This window comes from Procambarus clarkii, chromosome 78 (assembly GCF_040958095.1).
Source record: "Procambarus clarkii isolate CNS0578487 chromosome 78, FALCON_Pclarkii_2.0, whole genome shotgun sequence".
Lineage (NCBI taxonomy): Eukaryota > Metazoa > Arthropoda > Malacostraca > Decapoda > Cambaridae > Procambarus > Procambarus clarkii.
In genome coordinates this window covers 20,935,080-20,956,548 of record NC_091227.1, presented here as the reverse complement: position 1 = coordinate 20,956,548, position 21,469 = coordinate 20,935,080, and the positions used below count along the sequence as shown (strand labels likewise).

At 41.6% G+C, this 21,469-nt stretch overlaps 1 protein-coding gene across 2 annotated transcripts in view; it reads left to right on the top strand.

Moving 5' to 3' along the window:
• Positions 1–10,038: 10,038 nt before the first annotated feature.
• Positions 10,039–21,469, top strand: part of LOC123746005 (NADPH oxidase 5) — a 110,042-nt gene continuing 98,611 nt past the window's right edge. For both annotated transcript variants that reach the window (XM_069314197.1, XM_069314195.1), the window contains exon 1: positions 10,039–10,203. In XM_069314197.1, coding sequence (XP_069170298.1) covers positions 10,196–10,203 — 8 coding nt within the window. In that variant the 5' untranslated portion in view covers positions 10,039–10,195. The remainder of the gene's footprint in view (positions 10,204–21,469) is intronic.

The following is a 21,469-nucleotide window of genomic DNA, read 5'->3' as shown; positions in this document are numbered from 1 at the left end:
ATTCTTGTCATGATGATACATTATATTGTATTTGTTACTTCCCATATAATTCCTGTTGTCAGGAACAGGAAGCCTGTCCCTTGTCAGTCTTGACAAGTGTACCACACCAGAGGAGACAATCAGGCTCCAGGGAAGTTAAACCTCGGCATTATACGTTAGGTAGCTTCAACCCTAGTTTGGGTCATGAGTGGCCATCTGCTTGCCCTCACAACAACTCCATTTGCTCTCACATCCCCTCCCTCCACCCCTCCTGCTCTTACATCTCTACCTGCCTCACAACACCCCCTTCCCCTTACAACATTCCAACCTGCCCACACCAGACTAGTACCCGAGCTGAGAGGTATGAGCTACGAGGAGAGACTACGGGAATTAAACCTCACTTCGCTGGACGACAGAAGAGTTAGGGGGGACATGATCACTACATTCAAGATTCTGAAGGGAATTGATAGGGTAGATAAAGACAGTCTATTTAACACAAGGGGAACACGCACAAGGGGACACAGGTGGAAACTGAGTGCCCAAATGAGCCACAGAGATATTAGAAAGAACTTTTTTAGTGTCAGAGTGGTTGACAAATGGAATGCATTAGGGGGTGATGTGGTGGAGGCTGACTCCATACACAGTTTCAAGTGTAGATATGACAGCCCGATAGGCTCAGGAATCTGTACACCTGTTGATTGACGGTTGAGAGGCGGGACCAAAGAGCCAGAGCTCAACCCCCGCAAACACAACTAGGTGAGTACACGATGGGAGACATCTCCCGTCACGCACGGTGCAGTCGCACCTCCACAGATAAAAAAATAAATATATGTTTATTTAGGTAAGGTACATACATACAAGAGATTTTAGAAAGATTGATGGAATTATAGATAGAGCTAGTACATACAATGCCTTAAGCCACTATTATGCAAAGCGTTTCGGGCATGAAAAACATTAATGACTAAATCTTAATACTAATTGAGTATAAAGAATAAAATGTCTTGAGAACAAATAAAAATAGAGATAAAAAAGGGGGGAACATGGCTGAAAAAGCAGCACAAATACAATTAGGTCGACAAACAGCGTTGTTTAAAAGAAACAGACATGGGTTGACAATAGAGGGGGTAAGGTAGGTTACAGGGAATTTATTAGGTAGTGCTTCGTTTTTATCTTAAACTGGTTGAGAGAGGTACAGTCTTTAACATGGTTGGGAAGGTCATTCCACATTCTGGGTCCCTTGATTTGTAGAGCATTTCTAGTTTGATTAAGTCGTACTCTTGGAATATCAAAACTGTATTTATTTCTGGTGTGGTGCTCATTGGTTCTGTTCTGTTACATGGGATCTCCAGTATCAGCTCTTGATACTGGTAATGGCTCAAAGGGGCCACCACTTACGGGCTATTCATGCCCGTGCCACCTTTTGGGTGGCTTAATCTTCATCAATCAATCAATCCCAACCTGCTCATACTACATCCCCACCTGCCCTAATTGAATGCCCCAGCTGCCCACACAACACCCCCAGCTTCTATTTCAAGTAATCAAGTGGGCACCTTGGCAGCTCGCACTTTTTTTTTAAACTACCTTAAGAAACTGTACATATTAAAAACTGCATCACAGGAAAAACACTTCTCACTAAGGAACAAGTCAGAGAGCGCTCCCTTTCCCAGATTATTTACACTGATGGATCCTTGCATCAGTCTTATGGTGCAGCTGGAAGTGCAGTTGTTGTGACAGGGAGAGATGGTTCCTTCTCCCATGAGTGTGGAGCGCGTCTAAGTAACTGGGCCTCTACTCTTCAAACAGAATTGGTTGCCATAATCCTTGCACTAGAGCGCGTATATGAATCCAAAGTTGACACACTAATTGTAAGTGACTCCTTGTCATCCTTGACTGCCCTCAGCTCCCCAAGGCATAACTGTGACGTGCTTATCTCTGAAGCTAGACACAGATATAGTGAAATAATCAATGATGGAGTCAGGGTTTGTCTCCTGTGGATTCCTTCCCATATTGGTCTCCGAATGCATGATAGAACTGATGAGCTAGCCAAGACTTTTGCTCGTAAAGAAGGAATTGATTACCAACTTGGACTGCAGGCGATGAGTCACAATAACGTGGCTGAAGTATGTTGACCAGACCACACACTAGAAATTGAAGGGACGACGACGTTTCGGTCCGTCCTGGACCATTCTCAAGTCGATTGTGATGAGGACAGGTAGGGACAGGCATTAAATAGGCAAGAGAGAGCTGAGGAGGAAAGTCAGGTGTAGGGGATAGTAGTAATGAGAACTGCAGCAGGCCTATTGGCCCATACGAGGCAGCTCCTATTATAACCACCGAAGGAGATAGTAATAGGAATAAGAAGAGGATAGCAAGGGAGCGTAGAAGACAATGAACAGAAAAAGGGAGAAGAGAGAAAAAAAGGGAAAGAGAAAGAAAGAAATGGAAGGGGGAAAGCTTATGTTAAGTCACGTTTGTTAGAAAGATTAGACTTGGACTGCCTTTGAGCAGCCTGAGGGCAGCAATATCCCAGGAACATCAACTAAATTTCGGAGACTTGAGGCAAAGTGAAATTCACACCAGTTACTCCATCTATCATCATTCTATTATGCATGAAGAACCGCACGTCTATGGGTCATCCAATAATGTTAGCAGACTTCTAGATGTTACCACTGCTAGGCTTAGGCTCGGCTACAAGTACCTCTGGGAGTTTGTAACATCTGCTGATGTAGATTTGACTAAATGTAAACTCTGTCAGCAGAACTATTCGCATACTTTGCGTCATTATATAATGGAATGTGAAAAAATTGCGGAATTTAGAGATAACACCATCAATAGTGTCCAAGAAATGTGTAAGTACTTCATTTATAATGATGTGCTGCCCGAAATTTTAGCGAAGTATCCAAAATTTGCTTACTGTAGGTAATGCATGCACATGACTGTAAAGCTGCCGCCCAGTTGGGTGGGTGTGCAGCAAGACTAGTAACTGTGTGACTCACTATAGATGTAAAGTGCCTCGTATAGTGACTGTTGTGAGCCTCTTGTAATGTCACTTGTGACACCTCTTTGTGTCACTTGTGACACCTCTTTGTGTCACTTGTGACACAAAGATTATTGATGTGTGTATTTGTGTGGGTGATTAGATATGTATGTGTATGTATATGTGTATACGTATATATATATATATATATATATGTACATGTATGTATGAGGGTGTGTACATGTGTATAAAGCATTGATAATTTTGTAACTAGCGTCAAACATTGTTATTTGCTTAGCTAAACGAACTAGAGGGTTCAGTTCCTGAACCGATTATGTGCCTCTGTAATCCTTTACACCACCGCCCACGGGATGGGTATGGGTTGCATAATAAAGAAAGAAATTGAATTGAATTGAATGAACAACATGTTAAAATTTATGAATGCGTTTGTGGAGTTGACCGCTGGATGTAATGAACTGGAGTCGAGGACGGGTTACGCTTAGAACATAGGAAGTGAATGAAGCAGTTTTCGAGAAAAGTTGAAACAATCGGTTGTGATGTGTTTTCATTTTTAAACAGATGGAATAAACGACTGCTGGATAAACAAGCATTGAGCCAATGTTTATAAGGATGGTACTTAGTTGGCCAGCCATAGGCTTAGGGCCCGCGCAAGAAAAAAAGAAACAAAATTGCTTTGCTCGCTTTCTGTGTTCGAAACGTGTCTATAAAGGCTTCATCTAATTATTGTAACTTCCAGAAAATACATATATATTTGCCATAAGAACGAAATCACCTTACCTAATTTATTATTTATCTAATTGTACACAAATTGTAGTATTAATTATTTTATATTTGAGAATTTTTTGTATTATGCTTTATGCACGTACTCAAATGTAAATAATTATTAAACCCAAAACACATAATATAACCTATCCTAAGCCTAATAAACAAAATTATCATACAAATTTATTATAGATTTTGTCTGAAACGCTATGCAAGTAAATTGCGGCTTTGGAGGAATGTACCATTTAATCACCAAAATCTGTCAGTAGACCAGCAGGGACAAGAAACCGGAGCTGCAGTTAAAGCAGGAAACTCTGTATATAGTTGGAGGCTCTCAAATGGGTGTTCGACTTTACAAACAGAGTTGCTAGCCATTCAAAAAGCTTTGGAACATGCTCTTGCTGAACACCGACAACATGTTATCATCCATACAGATTCGAGAACCGCCATTGAAACCTTGCAACAAGAACACATATGTGATAACATCCATCTGATCACAAATGTCTTATCATTCATGCACACACTCAAACGACAAGGCCGACGGGTACTTATCAACTGGGTGCCAAGTCATGTGGGACTAATAGGAAATGACATTGCAGACGAAGCTGCAAAACTTGCTACTATGAGGAGAAATGTAGACATTTACATACCACAGAGTCTATCCCAGATGAAGAAAGTAATTCGAAACAGAGCAATGCGAAAGATGTACAGTGACCACACCACAGCAGTTGCAACATCAGGATCTGCGGGTTGGTACAAGAATTCAACCAACTACGAACCACTTAGTTTGATGAAAGGGGGCAGTAGAACAACAGAAGTGCACTTACATCGCATCAGGCTTGGATACCCTTGTGCATGGGAAATAGGCTTACAGGTTCCGGAAGATGAGAGGAAATGTCACTGCTGTGGAGAAATGCCCGACAAGCACCACTGGAACATTATCTATCACAGTGCACAGTTACAAACCCGATAAGATTTCAACTTAGATTCAACAGAGCAGAGGAAGTTGTTAAACACATATGGCAACATCTTACTGAAGCGACCATACGAGTCATGAATACTCATCCTCCGCCCAAGTAAACCAGAAACAAGCATCACTTAGTGGGCCAGCCAGAGGCTTAGGGCCCGCGCAGGATTATCCCTGCTAAAAAAAAAAAAAAAAGCTGCTCAGTGTTGCCAGATTGGGCTACAAATAGCGAATTGGGCTACTTTTGAGAGCCCCGCGCTCCCAAATTTTTAATTTCGCTACTTGCTACTGTTTGGGCTAATTTAAAAGCAAGATGTGCTAATTTGGGCTATTAATGTTAAGAATGTACAATTGCGAGTTACATGAAAGTAACTAAGCTATAAATAATTGTAATTAATAATAATTGTAAATATTACTAAATAATATTATTTAATAAATTAGTCCCAATTCAATGCAGAGTTTTCTTCCAAGCACAGAAACTTGTAAATATAAATACATGATAATAGATAGATTGATAAATAAATAGACAACTTTCAAAAATTGCACCAAGTAATGGCGAGAGGAAAAAAATTAGACAGTATACATTACAGTTGAAATTAATTAATGGATGAATGGTAATAAATTGGTGTATGTTTGTATGTATACCAGACAAAGTTCATTTAATGGCAGAATTTAGCCATTTTGTGTAAAAACTTTTATATCTCATATTATTAATTATAACAGTAATCGAAAAAAGTTATAGTTTGTATATACAAGAGATGAAACAGAGAATCATGAGCTAGAGCGATGTGTTGAGTCCATAAGGAGGCCGAGCTTCCAGAAATACCTTCCTGTGATTGGCTGTTGCGGGGAATACCAACACTCTTTTATGAATAAAATTTTAACTAAGAAATAGGTCCTTGTGCACAACAACAAGGTTGTTGTGAAAAAGAACAGCAATTTCTGGTTTGCACCTGACAGAAATCTCCATCTAACTGAATAATTTACTCGAATAAGAGGGCAGAGCAGCGTATCATTATTAGTGTTAAGGCAACCCCCAATAATAACGTCACAAGTTAGGTAGCCATGCAACCCATTTTTATATAACATCTGTTATATCCTGCAATATTTAATTATCACTTTAAATAATTAACACTTCACTTTTTGGGTTTTGGGTAAATTAAAGTTAAAGTAGAATTCCATAAGCAGGACTGGTGGGCTGAACTAAGATGATTTACCAAGTGGATGGCACCTATGGCTGATCCCTTCCTGTGATTGGCTGTTGTGTGAATGTCAACAAAGAGTTTCTAGGCTGGGATTTATTTCTTATTTATTTATATACAAAAAGGTACATTGGGTTTGTGAGAATACATAGCATAGTATTTACAATCTTGTAAAGCCACTAGTACGCGCAGCGTTTCGGACAGAAACGGAAAATTTCTCGAAAAGTTAGCAATAAAATACGCTTTCTGGTTCTTTATTTTTAAAATTAAGACCAGGGATTCTGTCTAACGAAGCTGCAAGCTAAAACACCGTTATCCTATAATGTTCATCTGTAGCTTGACCCTAAATACTCATTTATTACACGAATTTATTGTTAGAGTTCATTAGGAATCAACCTTCTTCTTAAATTACATCATTATGGTGTCAGAGGACACTCCCTACAATACCTCAAATCCTACCTTACTGACAGGCTCCAATGTGTTTCTGTGAATAATACAATTTCTCCCACCCTACCCATCAACATTGGTGTTCCCCAGGGCAGCATACTTGGCCCTCTCCTCTTTCTGATCTACATTAATGACCTTCCAAATGCCTCCCAACACCTCAAACCAATTCTATTTGCTGACGACACAACCTTCATTTACTCCAGTCCTGATCCCCTTGCTCTAAATGCCACAGTAAATACTGAGCTAAATAAAGTCCATCTGTAGCTAATTGCCAACAAACTCACCCTTAACATTGACAAAACTTTCTATATTCTGTTTGGCAATAAATCCTCTAATCAAATAAATCTCAAAATAAACAATACCCAAATTTGTAACAAATTAGATGGCAAATTCCTTGGCATTCTCATTGACCACAAGCTGAATTTCCAGGGACACATTCTAAACATATCAAAAAAAGTTTCAAAAACTGTGGGCATTCTTTCTAAGATCAGATATTATGTACCACGCCCTGCCCTGGTGACTCTCTATTACTCCCTTATCTATCCATATCTCAACTATGGTATTTGTGCTTGGGGCTCTACTACCCAAAATCACTCAACACAAAGCTGCTATAAGGACAATATCCAATTCTGGCCCCAGACATCACTCGGTACCCCTACTCAAATCTCTGAATATGTTAGACATTAAGTCACTGCACATTCTCTCATGTGTATTATACATATATAAAACGCTAAACTATAATGCCAATCCTGATCTCAAAAGCTTCATAGAAGGTTGTAACAGAACCCATGAGCACCACACCAGAAATAAATACAGTTTTGATATTCCTGGAGTACGACTTAATCAAACCAGAAATGCTCTACAAATCAAGGGGCCCAGAATGTGGAATGACCTTCCCAACCATGTTAAAGACTGTACCTCTCTCAACCAGTTTAAGTTAAAAACGAAGCTATACCTAATAAATTCCCTGTAACCTACCTTACCCCTCTGTTGTCAACCCATGTATGTTTTTTTTTTTTTTTTTTTCAATTCAACGCTGTTTGAATGTAATTTTCTGTAATAATTTGTAATTGTATTTGTGCTGCTTTTTCAACAATGTTTCCCCCTCTTTTACCTCTATTTTTATTTGTACTCAACACATTTTATTCTTTTTACCCATTAGTTTTAAGCTTTAGTCATTAGTGTTTTTTCCTGCCCGAAACGCTTTGCGTAATAGTGGCTTTAGGCATTGTATGTACTAGCTCTATCTATAAAGCCAACAAACTTTGTAAAATCTCTTTATGTATGTACCTTTACCTAAATAAAAATTATTATTATTATAACTTTGTTGAAGGCAGAGCTTCCAGCAAATACCTTCCTGTGATTGGCTGTTGCGAGGAATGCCAACGCTTATATGAATAAAATGCAAAATAAGAAATACGTCCTTTTGCTCAACAACCTTGGTGTTGTTGTACAAAAGAATAACAAATTCTGTTTTATACAAGACAGAAATTTCCATCTAACTGAGTAATGTAGACCAATAAGAGGGCGGAGGCATTGTATCGCCGATATTATTTGTGTGAGGCAACACCCCACTGATGACGTCACAAGTTAGGTAGCCAGCAAAGTGTTTCTGTAACACTCGTAACATCCTGCAGTATTTAATTATCACTATAATAATACTTTTAAATACTTAACATTTCACTTTTTAGGTAGATTAAAGTTGAAGCAGAATGTCATAAGCAAGGATGGTGTGCTGAATAAATATGATTTATTAAGTGGATGGAGCCTTTAGCTGATCCCTTCCTGTGATTGGCTGTTGTGTGAATGTCAACAAAGAATCCCATACCTCTTGTGGGCGGAGCTTGGAACCTCCTACCCGAGCACAACAACCCGCCTTATGGGTTGCTGTTTGGCTATTTGTAGTGCGTTGGAAAAAAAAGAGATGGCGCTAGTTGTATTTTGTGGGGTAATTTGTTATAGGTGTAATTTGATGTCAACAGATGGCGTAAGCTGTACCTTATGGCCACTGTTGACCAGCCAGTTGATAGTGTTCTCTTCTGCCGACAGATGGCATCAGCTGTGTTATTATTACTTCCGAATTCCCTTTAAACACTGATCTACAAATCCCTTGGCTTATGATAAGGTTTTATACCATTTATGATAAGTATTAGATAACTGGAGTTCCGCAATTACTTTTATTTATCAACTGTTCAGGATATCATCATATTATGTCTAGTTAGGACGTACTGCTCTCGATTGATGAAGATTAAGCCACCCAAGAGGTGGCACGGGCATGAATAGCCTGTAAATACTGCTCTCGTAATATTAATCAGGGGGGTGGGGGAACTATCAAGTGAAAGCGCCAAGCCATTACGACTATATAGCACTCGGAAGGGATCAGGATACGGATTTGGGATGGAACGGGGGAAAGGAATGGTGCCCAACCTCTTGGGCGGTCGGGGATTGAACGCGGACCTGTAGGAAACGAGACCATCACTCTACCGTCCAGCCCAAGTAGTTAAGCGTAATATTATTGAAAAAACAATTTATGCATATAATAACGGCATTTCACACTAAAAATACTTGGATATATTGAAATTTGGTAGTGAATTCCAATCTAGGAATCTCCTGTGACTAAACTGTACTTTTTAATCATTTTTATGTACTTACTACTTATTATTAAATTATTAGGTACTTACTATAATAATTAAATAAATTATTTTATTTAATATTTAAATTAAATGATAAAATATTAGGTAATAATAAATCATTGTGTAGGGGGACAGGCCGCCAGTGTATATATACATATTAGGCTGATACCAAGGTCCTACAAAGGTGCCAAATTAAAGACTGGGTGCTGCCAAGTTCAAGTTCAAGAACTTGAACTGAACTTGAACCAGCAGCGAACACGAGCCAGCGCATATGTATATACGAAAGGGTTCGTATATATATATATATATATATATATATATATATATATATATATATATATATATATATATATATATATATATATATATATATATATATATATATATATATATATATATATATATATATATATATATATATATATATATATATATATATATATATATATATATATATATATTCTTTTAAATTTTATATAGATTTATATTCTTTTAAACTAAAGAAATTTACATTTAATTTGGAAATATATATGTGTCTTGATCTCAGTTAAATGCATTAATTAAAAAATGACAACAGTTGCCAAAATCACATAATACGAAATATAAACCCAGGTAAGGGGGGATGGGGGAGGTTGCTAGGTTCGTTCATGCTAGGCTTGCAGTTACACAACTGGTCGGGGTCCGCTTACACAACTTATAAACCACCACTCACTGGTTGAATAGGGGATGCTTAATGAACTATCCACCTCTGGCGGCAAAAAATCAATATATGTATGTATGTATGTATGTATGTATGTATGTATGTATGTATGTATGTATGTATGTATGTATGTATGTATGTATGTATGTATGTATGTGTGTGTGTGTGTGTGTGCAGAAATAATATTAATAAAGCAATTAACATCGTGTAGTGTACTCTATATATCAAAATATATTACTTTGAAACCCATATCATTCACTAAAAAAAAATTGGGCTACTCTTATTACAAATTCGCTACTTTTAGACCGTCAGATCGCTACTTTCAGCAATTAAGATCTGGCAACCCTGCGACCTGCTAGCAGCTGACTGTTGACAATTGTTGACTGAACCGTCGTCAGTGTCATCCGTATTCGTACGTTATAATCTTTTTATTCTAGTGCGCGATGTGTATGTCCCGTACCGTTTGTGAAGCGCTGAATCGACATACGTTATCTGCGTCTCCGAGGGATGGCATGGTAAGTGTTAATAGTGTTGTTATGGGGGGCGAATGGCCCCCCTAGATGTGACCAACCTACACCATTGGTGTGGGTTATTTTATTTATTTATTTTATTTTTATTTTATTTATATATATATACAAGAAGGTACATTGGGTTTGTGAGAATACATTGGATAGTACAGTATATACATTCTTGTAAAGCCACTAGTACGCACAGTGTTTCGGGCAGGTCCTTAATCTAGCAGATAATTTTAAGTAGGTAATTTCAATCAGAATTGATAAATGATAAAGATGCATTACAAGAGAAAAATGAGATGAGAGAGATAAGTAGGTATATTAAAGCATATTGTTGTATTAAAGCTCTGATTGATTACATTGACAGCTTGATTAGTAATTTAAACAAGGTTAATAGACACCATACAGCAGATTGACAGCACATATAAGACAGCAATGATCACAATGGTAAAGATGTTCAGATTGGGTACATAAAGATTGGGAGACTGGGTAGCAAAAGATACAGATAAACAAGATTTATAAACACCATACAGCAGATTGGCAGCACATATAAGAAAACAGAATGATCACAATGGTAAAGATGTACAAATTGGGAACATAAAGGTTGGGAGATTGGGTAGCAATTGATACAGTGCAATTTTAAGGCAAAAAGTGAAAAACTATGAAGATGAAATTAGGTACTTTTTAGTATTGATTTTGAATGATGTGAAAGTTGGACAGCTTTTCAATTCAGTAGGGAGTGAGTTCCATAAACTGGGTCCCTCTATTTGCATAGAGTGTTTACACAGATTAAGTTTAACTCTGGGGATATCAAAGAGATATTTATTTCTGGTGTGGTGATAATGGGTCCTATTACATCTGTCCAAGAAGAGTTTCAGACAAGGATTTGCATTTAAGAACAGGGTTTTGTAAATGTAGTTGACACAAGAGAATTTGTGGAGTGAGATTATGTTCAGCATGTTTAGGGAGTTAAACAAGGGGGCTGTGTGTTGTCTGAAAGCAGAATTTGATATTATTCTGATAGCAGATTTTTGCTGGGTGATGATGGACTTGAGGTGGTTTGCAGTGGTTGAACCCCATGCACAGATACCATAGTTGAGAAAGGGATAGATTAGTGCATAATATAGAGAGATGAGAGCAGAGTTAGGAACATAATATCTGATTTTGGAGAGTATACCAACTCTCAGGAAGGAACTATGGCAGTTCCTATGGCAGAACTACGGTTGGCAGGAACTATGGCAGCGTATCACCGTCGTCCGCATTATTTTGATACTACTCGAGTAAATTCACTGCACAGTGTAGCTTTAAGACATATATGGCTGTGTGTGTGTGATAGTTAGTTAGTTTAGTTCATTTATTATGCACCCCATACCCATCTTGTGGGCGGTAGTGGAAAGGGTTACAGAGGTATATAATGGGCTCAGGGACTGAACCCCACAATTCATTTAGCTAAGCAAGTTACAATCTTGATGAGCTAGTTACAAAATTCAATATAAGTCGTCACATCAACAATGGGTTCGAGATCGACCTCAAGTACAGGTTCTAAATTAAGCAACTGACATATGTGGAGAGCTAGTGTCAAAATTTATATGTTTGTCCTGCACACCGCCCCCCATCCAGTGGGCAGCGGTGGATAGGTTACAATCACTCAGATACTACCTACAGTTAGCAAACTGGGGATATTTGGCTAAAATTTCTAGTAGTGTGTGTGATAAAGGAGGCTGGATATAATAATTTTGGCAGAGGTCTCAAGAGGGGAGTCGGTTCTTCCTGTGTCTGAGAAAGACAATCTATTATAGAGTTTAGACAGCCGGGGAGAGAGACAGAAGGCGGATAAGAACTAGCTGGAGAGAACAGGAAATAGATATTCAAAATGGGAACCTTAATCACACAAGGGTCATACAGAGTAAGAATCTCCCTCGGCCGGTGAAATTAATTCGTAGGCAGCGAGGCTATTTATTATCCTCGAGAAAAGGCAATTTCTCGTAACTCAGGCTTTCGGGCTTCAATTAGGAAGTTTGTGGCTGCACTGACAACTTGAGGATATTGTCTTCATTAAAGGTTCAGTGTAGGATTTTCTGGTCAAGAGTTTACAGGCAGGCTAACAGCATACACATTATTCGCAAGTAAAGGGAAAATCCACGGTCACACTACAAATTATATATAATTATAGACAGAGGTGAATTTCGGTAAAATTTATGGACATTTTGTTTTTGCACTAGGCTGGTAATTCATAGTCTAGCCTTAAATTTGTCTATTAAATAATTAACAAATTGAGAGGAAGTACCTAATTCCACAAATTGTTTAACTCGGGTTTGTGCGCGCACAAGAAAATATAATTATTCCTATTAGGAAAGCTGAAAAAGGTTCCTTAAGTTCAAGGTGGTCGTTATTTTTTTTTTTATAGGTGGGAGGGAAGGAGGCGACAGGAAGGCTAAGATTTTCTTTCTCTTATGTTAGGAAGTCGACTGTTGAAGCATTGACGTCACGGCACTTAATCCTGTGTTCATTCTGACTTCGTCCCTGAAATGAAGTCCTGGCGGCCTCGTTAAAAAAAAAAGAATAGCATCTACACTTTGATCTAGTTATGACCTCATATGGCGCCAAAAATTAAGGGCATTGCAACCGGTCTCCGTTATTTTCTTCGTGCAATGTCATAGTATTCTGAACTGTTTAGGTTTCGTTCTTGCGATGTTATAGAAACCTGACCCATTTTGGTTTCTATCAAGTTTTTGCTTTGTTTTATGTAACAAAAAGTAACTAGACATTCCTTGTGTAAATCGACTCTGCGTATAGAAACACCGAGATGGAAGTAGGCTTTATTGAAAGTTCTGTATCAATTGTAAGGACTTGATCTAGTGAACTGTCTTCGTGAATAAAGTCTACAGCAGTCAGGCTTTTGTTCACACACACACAGTGATGTGGTGGAGGCTGACTCCATGCACAGTTTCAAGTGTAGATATGATAGAGCCCAGTAGGCTCAGGAATCTGTACACCTGTTGATTGACGGTTGAGAGCCGGGACCAAAGAGCCAGAGCTCAACCCCCGCATGCACAACTAGGTGAGTACAGACACACACACTCTACCTTCAACATGATTGCCTATAAACTTTACTCAGGTGACTGCAGCAATATGCTAATGTGGCTGTGACGTGTATGTACTCGCATTGAAGTATTGACCATACTTGTATTTTGTTCTTATTCTCCTCATAACTTCCGTGTAATCTGTAACCATCTGACATGTGAGTATATATGTCTCTAGGTAGGTTGTTTATATATAACAGGAACAGTACGTGTCCGGGTGCCGATTATCGAGGGACTATGATATTTCTCTTCGTCTCGACACCTTCCTGGGTGTGACTGCTTGCTTTTTTTTTGTCTTTGCTTAGGTATTGTCTTTCTCAGTTGACTCGGTCACTCCAACCCTTGTTTTTCTTCTTCAAAATTGTGCGTCCTTGCCTCGATGTGTGACCACAGATGTACCAACATGTACTTTCAATCATCATTTGTTAAGTGTTGTAGTGCTTGATTCACTAATATTCCCGCCTAACTTGCGGATTACAACATATGTATTCACCTAATGGCCTTGCAGGAGTCAAACGTCGGCTCTTTGGTCTCGCCTCTCAACTTTTAATGAACTCAGGATTCATCAGGCATTTATAAGCTTTCTCCTACGAACCTGTACATCTTTTCTCAATCTTTGGCGGCTTTGTTTATATTTATTAAACAGTTTACGAGCGTCCGAAACAGCCCCAACAAATGTTATTGTTGTTATAAACAGCCTCCTGGTGCTCCGGAGCTCATAAACTGTTTTAATAATTGTAAACAAAGCCGCCAAAGATTGAGAAAAGATGTATAGGTTCGTAAGTAGATGCGATGTTCAACAACTTGATGAATCCTGACCCAGGTGCAGATGTTGATCAAACCACACACTAGAAATTGAAGAGATGACGATGTTTCGGTCCGTCTTGGACCATTATCAAGTCGATTGCGATGAGACAAAGGAGGCAAGGGCAATGCCATTACATCTAAAAAAAAAAAAATTACTAACAAGACATTAATATAATGGTTGAGAGAGTGTCCTATAATTGGAGAGCTCGATGATGGAATATTCATTACCTGCCTGTAAAGAGCGATATCCTAGCCTAGTTAGATAGCCTAGTTAGATTAAGGACTTTCCGGAAACTCTATGCATTTTAGTGGCTTTGCAAGAATGTAAAAATATCACTAATGTAAGCTCACCAACCCATTGTACCTTCATGTAAATTAAATATTATTATATTATTATTATTGTCTGATACTGTCTACATAAAGTTCTCAGTTCCAAGCAGATAATACTGCAGTGCTTTGTGCCCTCTGATTGTCAGTAAGTTCTCCTATGTCAGATCAAACGTCTTGGGTGCTTGCTTGGGCTTTAGGTGCCGTGTCTGTGTCCTTATGATGGGCAACAGGGACTTCAACCTACAGTCAGATCCTTTGTTATGTTGACAGGTTCCTATAGCACTTGACCCCATAGAACCCACCCTACAAGACCCCCCCCCCCGCCTAAGTTAGTTTAGTTCATTTATTATGCACTCCATAGCGGTGGATAGCGCGCAGAACTCGTAATTCTGTGGCGCGGGTTCGATTCCCGCACGAGGCAGAAACAAATGGGCAAAGTTTCTTTCACCCTGAATGCCCCTGTTACCTAGCAGTAAATAGGTACCTGGGTGTTAGTCAGCTGTCACGGACTGCTTCCTGGGGGTGGAGGCCTGGTCGAGGACCGGGCCGCGGGGACACTAAAGCCCCGAAATCATCTCAAGATAACCTCAAGAAGGGTTACAGAAGCACATAATGGGCTCAGGGACAGAACCCCACAATTCATTTAGCTAAAAAAAGTACTAACCCATTCCACCTGACTCTACCCACCGGAGCCCCCTACCCACCCCGCCTGGCCTCTCCTCAGGTACCCAATACCTAGCATACCTATATACAAGCCAGAGTGAACTAGTACATTCACCTTACAACGTCACTAAACCCGATTGTTCCAAAAACTTGTCGTCGGGTCGGTGAAGGCGGTGGAGGATAGACATGCGAGGTCTCACTTTACATGTCGAGGTTACTTCCTTTCCTTCCTTCCTTCCTCTTGTCGGGCCTGATCTCTCTCTGGCTTCCTGGAGCTGCTACGGCCTGGCCCCTGCTTGACCAGTGGCTGCTGTGACCCTTTGACCTGCTGCTCAAGGGTCCCCTCCCTGTTCTTGGCTTGGGGAAGGGGAAGGGAGGGAACGCCGCCATGTAATATTGGCTTGGATTGGACGTACTAACTATTCTTCCTTGTTGACCAGATCACACACTAGAAGGTGAAGGGACGACGACGTTCAGTCCGTCCGTGGACCATTCTCAAGTCGATTTGTCGTTCTTAAGTCGTACTTTTCCTCCTTTCTCCTGTGAGAAGCGTCTTAACTGCTTCCGGAATGAATTTAAGTGACTGAAATTATTAGTCCACGTATATTGTATCAACCATCTTGGACCAGACGGTAGAGCTTCATGCAGGTCGGCGTTCAATTCCCGACCGTCATAGTAGTTGGGCACCGTTCCTTACCCCCCGTCCCATCCCAAATCCTAATCCTGACCCCTTCGAAGTGCTATATAGTCGTAATGGCTTGGCGCTTTCCCCCTGAAAATTCCTTTTCCACATGTATTGTGGTTGACAATTTATGTCATGGGCGTGGATCACCTAATTCCTCTGTTTCAGTTTTTTTTTATTATTATTATTTTCTACCACAAACGTGGCCACACATTTACAATGCTAACCAGCATATATTCAGTGACAGCCCTGGGGAAGCTTGAAAGTTGTACCAATTGGGCAGCAGTTAGTTGTTTCTGGAATGCTTCCCTATTGTGGCTGTTCATAGCGTGGGTGATAGAGCTATCGTCTCCCGTGCTAGAGTTTGGAGGCTCCTAGGACACAAGGGAATTAAATGTTATTACCCATGAACAAATCCACAAGGGCCGTGACGGGGATTTTGACCATGTCGTAGCTCAGTCGATTAAGGCAGCGTCTGGGATGCTCTCGGACGCAGGTTCGAATCCTCGTCACGGCCCTTGTGGATTTGTTCATTTGATGCATCGCGCTATTGTGATTTCTATGTGTTATTACCCACGTTCATTGTGGCATTATATACTTGTATTAACTTGTAACACCACGTATACACCATGTATACACGTAACACCATGTATACTTTCACGATTGATGTGATGTTACGAAGTGTCTTGATTGATGTGGTGTTAGCATCCGTGTTGATGGATGTGTCGGTGTTATGATTCGTCACGATTCATGCACCATAGTTGTGGCCTGATACAACTTAACAACATAAGAACACAGGTAACTGCAGAAGGCCTATTGGCTCATACGAGGCAGCTCCTATTTATAACCACCCAATCCCACTCATACAACTTGAATCGAAAGCTCGAAACTTGAATCCAAATCGAAAGTTACAACTTCAATCGAAAGCCTCACCTGGGAATAGTTCATCCATGCAGGTGTAGAGGTGCTGCTAAGGGGGGGGGGGGGGGGTAGAAATAGCCTAATCTACTCTATCCCTTTGAGATGTATTTCTTTCTTGTCTCAATAAACATACTTGAACTAGAGGTGGTGACAGTGTTTCCCGCACGGTCGATAAACACACAAAAAACCCTCCACATATCTGGAGAGGTAAGGCAGGATAATTACCAGCACAAAGCGGTAAGACAGCATGACTATATAATGCTTGGAAGGGATATTAGACAGACTAAGAGCTGTGATGTGACTACATAGCACGTGGAAGCGTTTTGAAACAGACTAATAGCTGGGATATAAGTATAGCACTCCAAAAGGATACGAGAAAAAGTTACATCCCCGTTCCTGTACCAGGTAAATCCACTCCGGGCTCACCATACCCCGTGCTACTTGGATGTTGTCGTTTCAGATTTAGCTACTCAGAACGAAGCGTCCATGTAGCACGGGCTATGGTGAGCCCGTATGCTACTTGGAACTTTCTGTTCCCAGTAGCTGAATCTTAAACAACAACAAGAGACACGACGACAAGAAGATGGGATAGGAAGGAGAGAATGAAGGGTTGCCTAACCGTTTGGACCGTCGGGAATCGAACGCCGACCTATAAGAAGCGAGGCCATCGCTGTACCGACCAGTCCAAGTGGTTACATATATGGAGAATTGAACATTAAATTCTGAAGATTAGCTCTACCGGCACCGCCCAGGTGACCTGTGGATTTGAGAGCTGATCTTCAGCAAGGAGGAACTTGGCTGCTGAGTTATGAATTTGTTTATATATGATAAATGGTATCATTATGCAGGTTATATCTTAATGCATCGTAAAACTTGGCCTTAAAACAGGAGTTAGTAAGCTATATTGATGTGGGATGGGAGAGACTTGACTGACTTGACTGACTTGACTGACTTGACTGACTCGACTGACTTGACTGACTTGACTGACTTGACTGACTTGACTGACTTGACTGACTCGACTGACTTGACTGACTTGACTGACTCGACTGACTTGACTGGCGTTGGTATACGGCTACATTTTCTTGCCTTACGGGAACTATACGTGTTTTTTTCTATGAATTTTGTATTTTCGATGCACCCAACTCATCCACCCTACGTCGTAAGGTGACACACACACACACACACACACACGTGTCAGTGTCAGAGTAATTAACAAATGGAATGCATTAGGAAGTGATGTGGTGGAGGATGACTCCATACAGTTTCAAGTGAAGATTAAGATAGAGCCCAATAGGCTCAGGAACCTGTACACCAGTTGATTGAAAGTTGAGAGGCGGGACCAAAGAGCCAGAGCTCAACCCCCGCACGCACAACTAGGTTAAATACAACTAGGTAAGTACACACACACTAAATGACATGACAAGCCTATTCAAAACTGGAATCTGTACTTCAGATAACTGAAGATAGAGAGAAGGGACTGAAGAGCCGAAGCTCAATCCTCGTAAGGGGAGCAAAACAAATTGGTCGAATACACATACATACATAATACAACTATACACTGATACAGGCTTGTATATACAGCTTTGCTGGGTGTTTCCTGTGAAAGCCTGAAGGCCAGTTAGGTTAAGTACATTTGGGACTGGCCAGCAACAGCATGAGTGACTGCGTGGAGGAGGCAAGTCTTGCCCTTGACCAGCAGCTCAAGATAAATCTATGATCTTTGTTCGAGTCCTTATCTTTCCCAAGCTTGAGTAACGTTCAATTAACGTCCTGAACGTTCAATTAACGTCCTGAACGTTCAATCAACGTCCTGAACGTCCAGTCAACGTCCTGAACGTTCAGTCAACGTCCTGAACGTTCAGTCAACGTCCTGAACGTTCAGTCAACGTCCTGAACGTTCAGTCAACGTCCTGAACGTTCAGTCAACGTCCTGAACGTTCAGTCAACGTCCTGAACGTTCAGTCAACGTCCTGAACGTTCAGTCAACGTCCTGAACGTTCAGTCAACGTCCTGAACGTTCAGTCAACGTCCTGAACGTTCAGTCAACGTCCTGAACGTTCAGTCAACGTCCTGAACGTTCAGTCAACGTCCTGAACGTTCAGTCAACGTCCTGAACGTTCAGTCAACGTCCTGAACGTTCAGTCAACGTCCTGAACGCTCAATCAACGTCCTAAACGCTCAATCAACGTCATTGGCTCATGTGCCGACTTGAGGTGGGTGGTTCACGTAACTATCCCAAGGATTGGTGCTCAAGAACACACAGGGGGGGATCAGAGTGAGAGAGATCTTGACAGTGCACATATTGTACACTTCACATTTTCACCGACACCTGTTCCGTAGATGCACAATTATTTCCATTCCCTCAGAGCCACATAGAACCAACGCCACTCGTGGGTATTGGGTTCACAGGTTCCCAGCTGTAGGAACCTGTGTGCCCAACTCGTCCACCCTACGTCGTAAGGTGACAATTTGGGAGCCGGTCGGCCGAGCGGACAGCACACTGGACTTGTGATCCTGTGGTCCCGGGTTCGATCCCGGGCGCCGGCGAGAAACAATGGGCAGAGTTTCTTTCACCCTATGCCCCTGTTACCTAGCAGTAAATAGGTACCTGGGAGTTAGTCAGCTGTCACGGGCTGCTTCCTGGGGGTGGAGGCCTGATCGAGGACCGGGCCGCGGGGACACTAAAAAGCCACGAAATCATCTCAAGATAACCTCAAGATAACCCCCCTCACACACACACACACACACACACACACACACACACACACACACACACACACACACACACACACAGAGAATTAGAGACTAACGTATTCACAGCCGCAATCCAAAAAAAATCCCTTGATTTTTGTTCTGTAGAAGATGGCGAACTGAATTTATGTTTCTGATACATTGTTCTTCCTGTATTTTGTCTGCTTCAGCAAGTGTGTGCAAGGATATTTGCCTGATAATGGTGGGAGGGGCACCCGTCCCCTTCCCCAGGTGTGGAACAGGGCCGGCACCCGTCCCCTTCCCCAGGTGTGGAACAGGGCCGGCACCCGTCCCCTTCCCCAGGTGTGGAACAGGGCCACGCCCTCTCCCGCGCGGCCTTAAATCCCGCCATAATAACTGGGTGAAGTTCACCCGTGGAACGCGCCCGCCCGCCGGTTTAGGGATGGTCCTATGCTCGTCCCCTACCCCCTCCTCTGCTGCCGCTCCTGCAGAGTTATTTGACGTTTTAAATTGAATTTTGTGTTCATGGTTTTGAATCACCGCCTCCTTCGTCTTTGTTATCTTGTTATCTTTGCCCACTGTTCTTCTTTCTCTTGTTATCTCTCTGTCTGCAGAATCGAGCTATTAGCTCTTGGACCCCGCCTTTCTAACCAGTCTATTTTTACTCTATTATTAATACTATTTTTCTCTAACACACACAAGCATACATCCCCAGGAAGCAGCCCGTAGCAGCTGTCTAACTCCCAGGTACCTATTTACTGCTAGGTGAACAGAGGCATCAGGGGTGAAACTCGGCCCGTTTATTTCTGCCTCCGCCGGGCTTGTATTTCTGAATGGTGGTTAGCATTGTCTGTTGTTGTTAAAGATTCGCTACCTGGAACAAAAAGTTCCAAAGTAGCACGGGCTATGGTGAGCCCGTAGTGGACTTACCTGGCACAGGAGCGGAGCTGTGTAGTGTTGCTGTTCGCACCTGTTTATAAATATAGGTGTATGGTCAACAAGTGGTGCCAGGAGAGTCCTGTGGCACTCCTCCTGTGGCAAGTTCCCCAGGATGTGCTGCTGGCTGGCTGGCTTTCGTCTAGTTCAAGAGGGGTTCGATACCACGCGTACGTTCCCTGTTAATCTTTGGTGTAATCTTAAAAAAGATTTGTTAAAATGAGTGTAATGTGGTAATGTATATCTTCCCTTTCCTCTATTCTCTTCCTCTCCTCTACTCCCTCTCCTCTACTCCCTCTCCTCTACTCCCTCTCTTCTACTCCCTCTCCTCTACTCAAACACTTCCTCTAACAATACGGACTTAGACTTGAAATACTTAAATCTAGTTACCGTCACTAGGATGCTTAAGAGCCTAACCACTTGGATTAGTCGGTAGAGCAACGGCCTCTATTCGTGCAGTGTTGTCGTTCGATCCCGCAGTGATCCCGGCGGTTGCGGCACTGTGCCTTCACCTTGGCTCCTTGTCCTCGTATCCCTTCCATATGGAAGAGAGAGAGAGAGAGAGAGAGAGAGAGAGAGAGAGAGAGAGAGAGAGAGAGAGAGAGAGAGAGAGAGAGAGAGAGAGAGACCTCGTGTGATCTGAATGAGGTTATGTATAACTGGTTGATGTCTGGTTGATGGGGTTCTGGGAGTTCTTCTACTCCCCAAGCCCAGTTCGAGGCCAGGCTTGACTTGAGAGAGTTTGATCCACCAGGCTGTCGCTTGGAGCGGCCTGCATGCGAGCGGCGAGTGACCTGACTCGATATCAGCGCCCATATTCAGGTCAGGAACTTTAATTCCAGGCAACCTCCTAGCCAGTGACCTTTCCTGACCCGTAATCAAGGGCCATCTCTACTAGTTTCCACACCCTCCCCCTTTCCCCTCCCCTCTCTCAAAAAGGTCAAGTTACTCAATGATGTTTGAAGAGGGAAAGCTTGCTTGCAGGACGAGGAAGGAAGGACTTGTTTGATATCAAATGATTTAGTGTGTGTGTATCTGTACCCCCAACGTCAGTGTCCTCGAACGAGGATCCAAGTTTTCCCACTCTCTGGCCATGAGGGTAGAGCTAGCTGCTGCTGCGACGAGAGAGAGAGAA